At 35.7% G+C, this 15,810-nt stretch overlaps 1 protein-coding gene across 1 annotated transcript in view; it reads right to left on the reverse strand.

The window, feature by feature from the left end:
• eys (EGF-like photoreceptor maintenance factor) overlaps positions 1–15,810 on the reverse strand; it is a 341,768-nt gene that overhangs the window by 242,884 nt on the left and 83,074 nt on the right. The window contains exons 21-23 of the mRNA XM_088934016.1: positions 15,067–15,264; positions 7,543–7,664; positions 80–201 (exon numbers count right to left, since the gene is read on the reverse strand). Of these exons, the coding sequence (XP_088790142.1) occupies positions 80–201; positions 7,543–7,664; positions 15,067–15,264 (442 nt within the window). The remainder of the gene's footprint in view (positions 1–79; positions 202–7,542; positions 7,665–15,066; positions 15,265–15,810) is intronic.

Below are 15,810 nucleotides of genomic sequence, written 5' to 3' on the forward strand. Positions count from 1 at the left end.
TATAACCTTAATGGCGGGCGGACAGAGGCTACATGTTGCTACTGCCTAGACATCACTCATAAGGTCCGGGAGTCCTTACCTGTAGCTGTTGAAGAGGTCAGTGCAGGATGCATTGTTCTTGCAGGGGTAAGAAGCACACTCATCCATTTCTCGCTGGCAGAACTCTCCTTCCCAGCCAGGAAGACAGAGACACTGGTAGGTCTGTGGAAAAGAAAAAAAGAAAACTTTAAACACCGCTGCAACAGAATAAGTACAGAATCAACTATATTCTCTATTCTCTGAGCTGATACAGTCTTTGCTGAGGCCATTTTCCAGCAAAACTTATTTTTTTATCCATCCTGCTAGAAACATTGTAGTATCGCTTTTCAGAACATACTTCAATTTGTAACACAGCCAGATATAATCTTGAGATTTATTTAATCTTAAATAAATCTTTATTTGCATACCGGCACCCACACTCGGAAATACTCAAGATAATATGACAGAACAAGTGGAACTCCTGGGAGAATTCACTTACATTGTGGATTTCCAATCCTGTTCTCCTGGAATAGCAGTTCTCAGAAAACTTTTTGAAAAAATACATTGACCTCATAAAATCTTAAAGCAAAATGAACAAAACTTAGAAGTTTATGGGAACACTTTAAAATCCATATGATAACCCAAAAATATTATTTTTCCATTATTTTTTCCAGGAAAAAAAATCCTGTGTAAATGACACATACAGAGGCAGATAATCAGGTTCTTAATTGAAATAATCCCCAGGTACTAAGCAGAAACCCTGTTCTGGGGATTACTGATCCACCCACCACTGAATCAACACAGACTGTGACTTCATACAGAGCAAAACAATGTTATGATAGCCTGATGTGTACTTTGGGGCTGAAATGATTTATGCAGGTAAAAAGCAATCGCAGTGTTAGGTAAATTCCACACTGCAAAGGAAAACACACAAACAAATTGTTTGACATTTGTGCTTGCTTGTTTCAATCAAATACCTGTAAACATGTGATAGGATTTTCTGGCACTGAGTGAACAACTCTTCCTGTATGCAATAATATAAAAAAATTGTTTCAATGTTTTTGGTTACAATCAAATGCTTTTTAACAATAACAGTGTCATACAGTACAGCTTTTATGGTGCAGATTGTGTCTTATAACTTTCAGTTTTACTTCAGGAATGAGAGAAACCTGTCTTTAAATTTTATGTTCCAGATCTGCAGAATACTATAGCTGTATGCGCAAGGCTAGGAAGGAGTGCACTACAGCTGAATGGCACACTGCTTTTGTGTACAGTGTGTCCTCCTGTTAGTCGTTAACAACTTCATTATAATCATTAATCTTTATAGGTGAGATAAATGTCTGGTTTCTGTTAGTTTGAGAGGAACCAATTAAATTTGACTTTCCTTTAGTATAAAGACAGGTTGATCCTGAGGTGCTGAAGCAGTGCTGTAAATACTGTGTTAGTGCTATACATTGCAGTTTAACAAATCGACTATTTGATATACAATGTGTAGACAGCAAGTTTTATTTACACAGCAACAGCAACTACAGACATCTGTGTTGAATAAAGGGCCTTCAGGAGACAACAATCCTCCACCTCTGACTTCAGAAAATATAATCTCATTTTGGTTACTAAAACTCCTTCAGGGACTCTAATTCTGCCCGATAAGCTTGAGCTCTGTTTGAGATTTTGCTTAAAAAACGAGGTGGTAAACACAGAGATTCTAAGGGGATTTCAATACCTCACTCTGTTTGAAGAAAGAAGAAAGAATCATTCCTTATCTCCTTCAGGGTAGCCATCATAAAACACATTTTTTATGTATATAAAGAGGAAAACTTTCCAGTGTATCAGAAGGTATGAATCATATTCATTTCTAAATCTTTTTTTGCTTTTATGCCTAAAGCAGATCTGTTATTTCTGAGCCCCTTTCACACTGTATATCCAATATAATTTTAAAGATTACCTTTGTATTTTATTCTGTAGTACAATCCAATGGGTGAATAATAACCTGGAAGGATTGCCATGAGAGACCTTGTCATACTCAGTTTCTATACTGTAGGATGAAGGTCGAATTATTAACGAACTGCAAAGACCAAGATATTCATAGTTACAGAATATTGGTTTTCTGTGGCTTACTGTACATATGTTACTTATTTACCTTAATTTCTGCTAAGGTTGCAATGTCTGTGGTATGATAAGCTTACAAAACAAATATCTGTTAATTGTTCAGCTTTTGACCTTCAATATTTTGTCACCCAGGAATGTTTGCTTCAGAGTTACAGATTGGATAATGTGCTTTCCTTAAATTCTAAAAATGTTATACTGTAATGATAACAGTATTGCTCAGACCAAAGTCATAAATAATCATAACTAACATAACAGAAAACATAATATTATATTCACACAATTAAATATGTCTTTAAATATAACCCAATAACAACAAATCTATAATAATATTATGCTCTTTGGAAGTGCGGTGGAAGCCTCCAGAAATATTAAAGGCCACTTAAGCCAATCTGAGGATTTTGAATACTGCTATCACGTCCCCTCATAGTGTTCTAGACTAATAAGGTTCAATTCTTTCAGATTGTCAGTGTAACTTTAAGCCCCAGAACATCTGGAGTTGCTCTTCACTGGACTGATTCCAGTGCAGCAATGGGCTGTGAGACAAGTGGCTTGGGTGGCAACCACAAATCCAAAGGCAACTGCGTTCTCCACACCATTCTCAACAGAGATCTCGAGCACCACCTGACATCCTGGTACTCAGAATTAAATGATTAATGATCCAAATGTAATTCTTTGAGGAATGGTCAAAATCCCCCTTCAGAAGTGCAAGGAACTAATATGCTTGTTTAATCAAATCGGTCTTTTCTTAAATGACCAAAGGGATTTATATTTACCAGTTCAATGTGAATTTTTGAAATGCAATTTCATTGCATCAATTAAAGAAGTTGAAAAATATGAATCATTAAGAATCAATGCATGTGAAATAATACTGTAAGTGAAGACCCAGATGGCTTGCCATTATTGAGGGAACCTTGAATTCAGTATTTGTGTGCTGAAACTGAGATGAAAGTGGGTCATGCATCAAAACAATGATTCTAAAAAAGCCATTTAACAACAGAATGGCTGAAGATGTTTTCCATTGTGCAGTTGCCAAGTCAAAGTACAGAAATAAAAGCCCCATTTAAATGTTATGGAAGGACCTGAAGAGAGCTGTTCATATAAGGAAATCCTCAAATATCATCGAATAGAAGCAGGTTTGTAAAGAATGGGCCAACATTTCTAAACAATTGATATACAGTTATTGGAAACATCTAGTTGAAGTCATAGCTGCTCAAGGAGGTGGCACCAGTTACTGAATCTTCACATACTTTCCACATTGTTGTATCACTTTGTTAAGTCTTTGTGTTATGTGTTGCACCAGAGTATCTTCATCTTTTACTGTCTTTTTTTAAGTCCTCTATTTCTTCCTTTGCCAATCTTTTTTGTTTAAAAAAAGAAATGAAAAAGACCATTGTTAGCAATTTCTGATTTGTTTTCAGTAAAACTTACTTATTTTGTTTCTGATTAGTGAAGCTGAATATCATATTTTCAAACTGCAGAAAAAAGCTTGTTACCTTTCCTATAAACCAATGTCAGACCTTGAAAACATGTTTGATGACCAAAGAAAAGTGCTAAAATGTTAATGAGCAGCATTACAATTGCATAAATAATATAACAGGACACTCCAGTCAATCTACCTGCAATTTTTGCAAAGGTGTATCATTAAGCAAGCACATATTTTATGGCAAACAAGGTGACAGGTGGCAAATTCAATGTGCAAGAAGAACTGACATACTATAGATGTTCTCCACAAAATAAAAAGGGTTTACTAAAGGACATTTACCTTGGGCATATGAAGAAATAAATGCAATTTGTATCTGTGCAATCCAGGGTCATGCTACAGGCAAAACAAAAGATAATCTACAGAATCATTTTGACTCACAATTTGCACATTTCTATTTATTTTGCTTTCAGTATTGATTTTGCAATAATTTTGTTTTCTTGTTTGATCCACAAATTATGCTGTCGCACAATCCTGGAATTTGAATCCCACTAAGTTTTATTATCTTTATTGTTTTTATTACTTTTACATTTGTTTATTTGAATAAAACCTGGACTTCTTTGCAACTGGCATTATTTATCAAATATTCACTGTGAGGGAAAGTTTCTATGTCAACTGGAAAATTCCACAATGGAGATCTTAAAATGATACATGGAAATATATAATATATTTTCAAAATAAAAAATAAGCATATTGACATCACACTAAAAAATGTGTGTGTCACAATGCGTCGTTTAGGACCCCGTGCAGACGGTATAATCTGGAAATGACTGGAAAAAGACTTCTAGGAAAACACAGCAGGAGCAGGATGGGAAGACAGACAGGGGGCGTTATGGCAGTGATCTGGTGCTCAGGGGGCATGGCGCAGGCGGACAAGTCCAGTGGGAGTCCATAAGGGAAAAACAGGGCGCAATCCAAAGTCCAGGTAACCGGGAGATCCAATCCGAGACAGACAAGATTAAAAACGCAACGGGATCCGAAACAGGAACAGGGACAGGAGCAGGGAACCAGGAGGATAAAAACAGTAACAAGGCCAGGCGCTCCGAGCCCCAGACTCAGCAGGTCAGGACGCTGAGCTGAAGCCTAAGCCCTCAAGCTGCGGACGTAGGGCGACTTGATGCTAGGCGGGCCTCCGGGCATCCGTCTCCCAGTGCTGAGCCCAGAATAGCGGGAGCGCCAGGCATAAATACAGACGGACAAAACAGGGAGCAGGTGCATGAAATCAACTAAAATCCGAAAGGGCCGGAACGCCCTTAGGGGAGGGATTCCGATCGTGACGGTGTGTGCCCCTAGAAGGATTACAGTATACTGTGTACATGGCACTAATAGCTTTAGAGAAAATCTTTAATATTGTATGATGTGGTGCATCAGCTGTGGGGCCTCTGTTACCCATATACAGTACATATTGAGCGTGAGGGGTTCATCTTTAATTTCTCTTTACTGGAGTCCATCTGAATGGCCAAATTTCAATGAAAACTATTTCACTCACACATAAAAACCTTGTTTAAAAAAAGGGTATTGTTTTATAATAATATTATTTTATGTTTTATAAAATTATATTTTTACTTTTATTGAATTTATATGTATATGTATTAATATATATATATATTATACACTGTATTGATGATTAAAGGATGTTTCTATGCAAGATACCTGTTCATAAAACTTACACACGGCCCTAATTAACATAATTAACATTAACATTTTTTTCACATTTGTATAACATTACAATGGCCCAAGCACTAATTAACACCACAATCAAACATTTAAATGATCACTTTAAAATTGAATGCCCTGTATATTCAGCAAATTCAGTGGTATCATTAAAACTGTTAACAGTTGATACAATCAACATACCAGTCTAGACATATCAGATAGTCTCAAGTCTAATTCATTATTGAAACCCAAAGGACCTTTAATTCAAAAAAGCCAACAGGCCTCCCTTTTCAACTACTGTATAAAGCTTTTAAATCCCCTTGGTATCACTACCTTCTCAATTCCATTATATTTAAATGCAGATGGAGAGAGTTTATCTTTTTGAAATAAAATTGCTAAAGTGTTATCTTGAATATCATTCCTAATTGTAGCAAATTCTCCCTGGTGATAATGTAGCAGTCATTACAGCAATACACTTTAATACAGGGATGGCCTAGCTTGTGGTTTGTGAGACCACAAAGAGTATAATAATATAACAATTATTTTTATTAAGATATTATACTGTATATATAGAAGACCATATAGTCTTCTATAACTGATGTTCCAGGACCATTAAGTACAGTAAGTGCATATCTGTTTTATTAATTTTATTACTGCCCAGGTTTTCAATGCATGCCCACATGAAGACAAACAGCCATGTGAGAAGAGCTGATCTGTTCATATTATAGCCTGGGTATCCAGTATTGCTTTTCAGTTTAGAGTGGATTTTTGTGTTTGACTATTTTTGAATATTAAACATGGCTGTGCTTACAGTACATTGAGCACCACCTTCACAAGCATCAGTTGGAGAATCATCCACTTCATTAAGAGATTTCCGGTCTGTTTTGTTTAGTTGCATCAGAGTTAGGTAGTTGACATCCTGAGGTTTCTAACCAAAACCATGTCAGTCAGAATGTTTCAAAATTCTACCAAGAAATTCACAAGGCCTGATATGCATACAGTATATCCTTAAATATTTTTTAAGTACATACAATATAATTTTTATATTAAATATTGGTGCCAATATTTCAGCAATCTGTCAACATGATAAATGCCTTTGTAGATTAATTTGTTTGCCTTTATTATGCATTAAATAATTAATACCTGATTAAATATTTATAATATTGGGTAAAAGAGGTGATTAGTGCACTAACTAGAATTTCATCTATGTAAAGGTCACACTTATTCAAGTGTTTGATTTAAATTTTTGTGGTTATATTATGCTTTACAATTTAATAGATGAAAAAACGGCATTGTTTATTTACATTATGCATTCTGCATCAAAGCAATTGTGAGTTACAGATACTAAATATACTTTATATTTAAATATGTACATTTATAATTCTGTGAAGACTTCAAAAGTTTTACTCAATAATATGTTTCATTAGTGGAGAGCATTCAGTGTTTTCAAGGGGCCATGAAGTTTATTAGTTCTGAAAATCTTTTTGATTAAGAAATGCAGTTGAGCTTTCTAAACTCTGAAGACACAAGTTGATGTGGATTCATCTTTCTTCTATCTCCTATTTCTAGTGCCATATATGGGCTTTATGCCACTTAAACTGCTCTTTAAATTACAAAATACTTTTCTCTGAAAATGGGATTGTTTTGGGGATTTATTAGTTATCTGTGACCAAAAGGGCATGAGTATTAAGCTTCCTTTCTTATGCCTTTAAGACTGTTGAGAATTAAAAATAAAAACTCAACAAGACCTGATCCAATGTCCTTAATATAAATTATCTTCCACTGTTTAGTTGTGGGTTAAATGTTTGGCCAGAACAATTCATTTATACTTTAGAACCAGCCGGATGCTTTGGCAATAAATTCAAGAGCAGATGAAGGAGTTATTGGAGGAAGAAATGAAAGAAGAGATTTGCCAGGAGGTGGAGAAAGATGGGCAGATACTTAAATAGTAGAAATGAAGAAGGACAAAAAGAAAAATACGATAAAGAAGGAGAATGAAAACGAGATAAAGGATCAAAGTGGGTGTTGAAATAAAAAGAGAAGAACATAAATCAGGGGGAGGCAGAAAAACTGCTTGACAACTTATAACAATAGTTAGAATGTGACATCCCTTTCATTAACAACTGTGAGTAAAATGTATCTGAAAAAAAAGATTGGAAAAAGCATGAAAACAACACAGGAATGTACTAAAACATTGTGCTTAATTTGTGCAAAAAAACATATATCTATGGCAGGAAAGCATGTACATAGATTTTTTCAGTGAAGAGCAAGAGTCTTACCAAATGGAGATCCAAGCATGTCGAATTGTTTTCACACACATGGTTAACACAGTCATCGATGTCCTGCTCACACCTCACTCCAGCAAACCCTGGGTTACAGAGGCAGTAAAACCCACCTACAACTAGAAATGCAAAGAATTACATTACTTAGCTGCTGTAATATTAAAATTGTTACAACCAAACCATTCCATTTATACTGCATACAGTATAACAGGATGCATTCTCACCAAATCTTCTTCCATGCAATGTCTTTCTTGGAAAAACATGGTTTTAAAAAAGTATCTTTTCAAAAGGAATCTCTTATTATAGTCAAATATTGGAAATATACATAGTATCATGGTATGTTGGCACTATTACTTTAATTGTTTCACTTTTGCTATGGTTTTCTATGGTTTTATAATTCCTTCACTGTACTTTACTGCACTGATCTAAGGAAATGACAAGATACAGTATATCATAAAACATTTTTATGGAATGTTCACTGGTGTACATTATACTGTAGCTCAGTAGATTACAAAGTGAATCTCACTGTCCGTTTGTGTATAACTCATCTGTGACACATCTACACCTACTGTAGGAGTGTGTAGTTACAGTACCTGACAGGATATTGTTCATTTCTGTCAAAAGTTAACGCCTTACTTTGTAACAATATTATAGTTTTTCTTATAGTTGCTCTTTTGAAATGCACCACTAAATCTCTCAAATCTCTCAAATATCCTTTAATCTATATGTTTTTAAAAACAGACTATCTTTTGCTACTCTTTCTAAAATACCAAAAAAATGATTTTGCATAACTTTATAAAGATGTTTACAGAATGTCAATATACAGTAAATATATTCTGATAGCATGCAGAGAGATAGATACAGATGACACACTAGCCTATGGAGAAGATAATATGATGTATTAGACAGATTCAGTCACGTAGAGTTAGTTATCACATTAGTAAAATTCTTACTGAACATTTCTCTGTTGTTGTGTGTATACTGTACAGTATACTGCATATATTTAACATATACATTGGAACAATGCATGTGTCCATATACTGCAGTGAGATACAGTACTGTATATAAATAAAGAAGTGCAATGAAATTCTGATCATAGAGGATACCCTTTTTTAATTGTAATAAATGTGCCAATTTCCTTTCTGTCTTAACACTTCATCAAAATCTCCAAGGGCTAATAATCAGTCTCTCCTCCCTTTTATCATTAATGATGTAAAGAGATGCATCTTTGGAACACGGTAGCAATACACAGACCAGTGACAGCAGTAATTGCGGTTCTTACAGGAGTGAATTTATTACAACCCTCACATGGGTCCCAGGATTCTTCATTATCCCTAAGATTTACCACGTAATCTATGCTGTCACTCTGTCTCTGTACATGTAGCTGCTATTACTCTCATTAAATGCTTTGGGTCCTTGGTGGCAGCAGCATTTTTCATCTGCCTGGAGATGCATGGCTTTCTCTGACTCCTGGAGCTGCGCACAGTCACCGGTTTCTCTTCAGCACAAGCTGTACAGTCACACTGAATGAACCCTGAGGGGTATAACTCGGCCCCAGAGGCATGGAAGTCAAGCTACCTAAGAAAGAGAAGTCCACCAACTAATAAGGAAAACCAGCTTTTCAAAAATTTTGATGTAATATCCAAATCAACCTGTTCTTTTCTCGAATTCCCTATTTAAGTGTCTCATGGTATGAAGCAAATAGCAGTGCTGGCCACTGAGGATCCTACATAGCAGTCATTATCCATAAAGAGAAGGGAAACCAGCTGTAGGCTAAAGGCTGTCTCCTCCAATTTTTTAAACCAGATTTGCAGGATTGTTGCTTATCTGCCCCCTGAGACAGGTATGAATATGAATTTGAAACAATAAACATATTTTCATTTTCTCTGTATTGTATCTTTTAATACAATGCAAATGTACAAATATATGATGCAGATAAATGTTTGTGCACATACTGTATATTTTGTGATTTGGGTGGAAAGTGCTATTTAAATGGAGGAAAATATGAGTTTGGGGCCAGAAAGGAAGTTGTTAGAACTCTATTGCTATGGTCAAATTATTTTTTCTTTCACTGTTATTTTCAAAAGCTTAAAACCAAACTTCTGACATTAGAAGTCATGAAATTGGGCACTGTAAAAGAAAAAAGATGAAAAGAAAATTGCAACAGCAAGTTATATATTTTGTCTACCATAGTGAACCTGACATGATCTAAAATAATTTGAATATTGCTGATCTCTGAAAACTGAACACAGCAAGGCTTTGAAACTTGGTGAGCCATGCTATGCCAACTAGGTGACATAATATATATCTTTGAGAGGCTGATTGGTCATAAATTGGCCACCATCTTGGATTCTTGAACTTGAACTTCTCACATCATTATTTTGTCAGTAAAGTAGTATCTGTCAAGATATTTCATGTTACAGTAAGTTGCTATCTAAAATCATTGCTACCTTTGTCACACTGTGCTTCCCACATACTGTACTGCATTATATCTGTTGGTGAGAAAGCGTGCCAGAGTCATGAGACCTCAAGTCATCTGAGAGCTCACAGGGATCTACAGAGAATATGAAATGAAATGAAGCTGATCAATCATGCAGTCAGGTCACATGGTGTGACTACTGTGAATTTCCCTGAATGTGCTTGGTCCATTTAAGAGAAACGTGGTATATGTGAACTAGGAGAGGTTGCCTCTCAAGATTGCTCTGAAAATTGTTTTCAATATATAGTCTAGACACTATGAACCAAGTAAATTCCACCTATGCTGAATATGAACTATATGTCTTTGCATAAGTTGTGACATATCTATAGCAGAATGCTGTAAGCTTGTGAATAATCACAACAAATATACTGTAGTAGGCTGTAGGAATTATAGTCCACAACCAAACAAAGCTGAGTTTTCACATGTTTTCACAGCTTTATCTCATTTTTAAAAATGGTTTGGAATGCCACAATGAGTGTAATGAGGGTTATGGTTACAAACAGGAAGTGTTATTTGCTCTAGGAAAAAATAACCTTGCTTCACATGCCTGATCTTTCCTAAAGGTCACAGGGAAAATCTTCTTCACAAAAATACCTTACAAAGTGCAGGAAAGATCATGGTTCTAGTAAAATGCATATAATACTGTAATTCCTAACTAAAAAAAATGTCCTTTTCATGACATTTGATGTGTCCTGAAAGGTTAAATGCAAAACTGTATTATAACTTCTTAGAGGGTACAGACAGGGTAAACGTTATTATGAACACACAGTGAAATATATTTTAGAAAATATAAGGAAAAAAGCACTTTATAAAATGACTAAAACATACAGTAATTAAATTAGCTCATAAGTACAGGTAAAAAAAGTTAGTGAGAAGTGCAGAGAGAGAAATTGTTAATATTCAGGTGTATATTAAGGAAGAAATCAACAACATGCCATAGGTAATGGGGACTCCCCTCCACCTCCATCAGGACCCACCTGGATGATGCAATGTCAGGTGTGCCAGTACGCTCACCTTGTACCATCAGCTATCAGTGGGGAGAACAACAGAGGAATGAAATCAATTCATAGGTGGTGATTATTAGGAGGCCATGGTTGGTAAAGTTCAGAGGGAAATTGGCCAGGACACTAGGGTAACACCCCTATTCCTTTCGAGAAATGCCTTGGGATCTATAATGATCATGGAGAGTCAGGACTCGGTTTTATGTTTCATCAGAAGGATGGCACCTTTTTATAGCATAAGGTCGCAATCGCTATACTGGGGCATTAGGACACCCACAGACCACAGGGTGAGCACCTCTTGCTGGTCCCACTAACAACTCTTCGAACAGGAACCTTATCTTTCCCAGGAGGTCTACCATCCAGGTACTGATCAGGCTCACACCTGCCAGTAGTGAGTTGAAGGGTGATATATAGATTATATAGAATTTAGATCAGATAATTTATCTAGGGCAAACATCTGGTAGATGATGTTTAGTGCAAACAAGTGCAGAGTGTATCAAAAGAAAACTATAGGTATAAAATTGGAAACACTGAGCTTAAAGTAATTTATGTATATGACATACAGTGTGTCACAATGTGAATTTCTGTAGTATTAGGATCTATCCTCCCACCATCAATAGATTACAGCACTGCTACCCAATCTACAATGTAGACCCAGTCCACTATGTGTCATGATACAAGAGGTATCAACACAGGGATCTCTTCAGTAGAGCAGCAGCTTGTTAACGTAGTTACTACGCAATTGGTCATCATGGAAAATCCATAAAGCACATAACAACCATTAAATGACTCAGAGCTTGTTCTATTCAGCGCACATTCCCCTGCATTGTTAAATGATTAATGTCATGATTCAGTGCCTTTGGCCTGAACAACTGCAATCTGAACAAAAGGTGATGGTTTCTGACAAAGTTTGATTTCACAATAGTGGGGTATGAATATGCATGCAAAACTGGGAACATTTTTCTCAGGACATTTGTAAGGGAAGAACATTTTTAGTGGCAGTAACAGAATGATATGGTCCACATTAAGGGCATTATTATGACATAGCTAACTTGTTGTTGATGAAAATATCACTTGCCTGAGATATCTTGGAAACATTTTAAGGCTTGTGCTTTATCTTTGTATTCTTACATCAACACCAGCATTAATGTGATGTCTTCTTTTATAAACATTATAATATTACTCCCAGCCTGGTAAGAATCATTGAGAACCTCCAGGTCTTAACTGTGCACCTGTTGAAGACACTGGACAGGCATGTACTTGAACACCAACCACCCTTATGGTGGACAACTGAGAAAACCAAAGCTTAACCTATTTTTTATAGAAGAAAAAAAACAAACACAATCAATATTGGTTTTAGAAAAAAAATAGGCTTAACCTTCCAAGACAAATGAACAAAAGATGCCAGAAAAGTTGTATTGGCTTAACCTTTAAACGTTTTCCTAGCAAGGGGATTACTGAGACATTTTTACAACAATATATCACTCCTCAGAAATGAATCCCCCAATGAAACAAAGCTCTGAATCCCCCAGGTGGGTGATACTAGCAGGGCTATAGATCCACAGCAATGCATCTACACTGTATATTAACCAAATTTATCAATCAGAAAACAGGAATATCCATATTCATTCATGTATACTAAATAATCTTGGAACAAACACACGTAAATATTGAGCTCCATTAACTGACATAGATGACCTCGGTCATGACAAACACCCCCACTTCACTCTGTTGTTCACTATAACTAAAAAAATAAGAGAGACTGCTTTCCAGCAAGCAATAGCCAAACCCTCTGCAAGGTAAGAACATAATCATTTTACCATATTTTTACAAATACAGAATCAATAGGACAGGGGTGAGATACAGTAGACTTTGCCAGTTTAACAAACATTCTTATGCAATGGAGCAGCTTGTCAGACACACGAGGTACAGATCAATGCCTCACAAGACTTCTGATCTTTCTAGCAATAAACCTGTTCAGAAACATATTTTGAAAACATGCAAAATGAAATTAAAAAATATTTCTAATCTGGGGCTGTGATTCTAAAGAGTCACTGTTAGCCTTTATCAGTCTTAAAAAATACTAGATAAAAGCCTTTTCAAAACAAGTTCATACTTCTATCTTCATCATCCTACATCCTGGAGTGTTCAAAAGACTGCAGCCACCATGCAGTGAAAGCCTGAAGGAGAGAGTGATTTGTAGATTCATGATATCTTTGCACCACTGAATTGGTAAACATCTCCTCTTTAAAATGTGTAGCATCATTGATGATGACGTCATCATATTTTTCATGGCTGCCAGATTTGTCTTCCTTATACTAGGAATGCTGTGCAAATGGAGAGGGCGTAAATAAATATATGAACTGTTTAAATTATATGATAAGTAATAACATAGTACCTCATGATAATATACAATACCAAGTGACACATACATTCTGCCCAGCTGTACAGCTTTCAGAGTAATAGAAAATATATTGGGCTGTCTTGCAATACAATATCTGTAGTATATTAGAAAGGAGGAGACACTTATAGTTCACTGATGCAAAAATATTAGTTGTCCTAGGCATTACAGTGAAGATGAATAAACAATCTTACCCTCCCATAGTCATCCTTGTACACTGTGCTTCCAAAGTTTTGAGAAGTGTTCCGAATGTAAGTGTGTACAGAATACCATATTGTGATTTAATGCCTCTTATTATATATAAAAAGAGAATGTTAATTAGTTCTGACACTTTTCACAAATTTTAAAGCAGAAGAATCTAAATAAATTATGAGTATATAAATACCCTTGGATCTTAATAAAGTCAATGTCAGCTGCCACAGACAGCTGTTTTCCCCTTATCAGGGCTCACCAGCAAAATGTTATTTTCATAATGTATATGGGAAGTGGAATTAAAAGTCTGTTTAGATAAAGGTTTGTATTTGTCTATTTAGAGAAGGTTGTAATTTCCAGGAAATTATTAAATTAAATTTAATTAAATTTTATACATTAAAATACACTAAAATTCAGAGAACTAGAACACTGCATCAGCAATTAATTCCTATCCTGGGTACGTTGCAATGAATCCAGGTGTAATGTTGAATTAACTTCAATATTCCCCTGCCCATCTATAAGACACTAAACCTTCTGGGTCAGGATTAGGATTTATGATTTAATGCAGGAGTATAGTCCAGTTCTTAACCTTAGTTCTGCTTACTCAGACCAGGCTGTATACAAGGGATGATAAAACCTTTGTTTTTGCAGAACAACATCCATGAATCCCACTACCCAAATCCTTAGAAAACTATATTACTATCAACATTTTCCAAAACAACTCACCTAAACTGTGTATTTTAGTCTTACTCTAAGTGTCTCAGTTTCTACAGCTTGATGTTCTTTTTTCTTTCAAAATTCCAGCTGCTGTGTATTATGCTATGTGTGCTACTGCACTTGGAAATAGCTTGAAAGCTGTTACTAATACTTCTAGTATTACATATACTTCACTCATTATTTTTATGATTACTAAATAAGGTCTAACAAAATGTTACTGGCAGCAATTTATCTTTTTTTGTAGATGAGGCACTTTATCAGTAATTTGCAATTTTTCTTTGAGGAGTGATGGATACAAAATATCTTATTTGATTGCGGATGGAAGAAAAACAACATTCTGGTTTGTCTTTGAATATATTAATTCTGTCATTTATCATTCATTATTCAAATTACAACTCACCACTGATGCTTAATTGTTCAATTTCATTTGCACTTGGAAGATGAAACTCATCAAGTATACTCTACTGGTAATGTCCTCTGTATTTTCACATCAGAAGAAATAGTTCTAATATCATCAAATTCCTCATTAGCTGCAGTAGTGACCCATACAAAAATAAACTGTCACGCCATAAGCAAAGTGGTTTTGGCAAAACGACTCTTGGCATAGTTTCAGGAGCCAAGCAAGACAGGCTAAATTTGAGTAAATTATCAAGTGCTCTCTCCAGAGTCTTTAAATTGGTTTCAGAGCTAGGAAAGCTCCACATTAAACTGACCAGCCAGGCTGAACTTACCATCATAGCAGTATCCATTGAGGCAGGGGTTGGAGCTGCACTCATTGACATTGATCTCACAGCGTGGCCCAGTAAAGCCTGTCACACACTGACAGCGGAATCCGAGGGGGAATGTGTCCAGCTCCATCTCCTCCACACAGTCAGCCCCGTTCTCACAAGGATTATTGGCCTCACAAGGCCTGAATTCACAGTTCTGGCCTGGAAGGAGAAACAGGTGAGGTTGTCAAGGAGAGAGTTAATGAACCTGTGTCTGAATCTGTTACCTTGCAGCCATTCCACAGTGGTGTCAGAGCAGTTTCACTGAACTTTCTTTAATTTAGCTTTAAGATCCAGGTTTTCTTTTCCAAAGACCACAGTAAAAATTAACTTTTAAATCTGAACAGACATCTTAAAAACTGCAGGTTTTGAAATATAAAAAAGTTACAAAAAACAAATCAAGGAAAAAAGAAAACCATGCACTAAAAAAACTTCTGCAGTTTAGACATGTATATACAGTACAGTATATAACTACAACAAACACATGCTTTAAATGTTTATTATTAAATTAAACATGCTGATACTATAAACACTTGACAGATAAAATCTGTACAGATAAATATTTACAGTATTTTTTGTTCATTTATTTTCATGCAGTGGTTACTAGTAACTTCCAGTACAGTATATTTCTGGGACTTGGGTTCTCTGTGTATTTGTCTGAAAACACAATCATCAACCAAAATCCATTGTAGCTGAGGGCTCTGGGGC

The sequence above is a fragment of the Atractosteus spatula genome, chromosome 15 (assembly GCF_055471065.1).
Source record: "Atractosteus spatula isolate fAtrSpa1 chromosome 15, fAtrSpa1.hap1, whole genome shotgun sequence".
Classification (NCBI taxonomy): Eukaryota; Metazoa; Chordata; class Actinopteri; order Semionotiformes; family Lepisosteidae; genus Atractosteus; species Atractosteus spatula.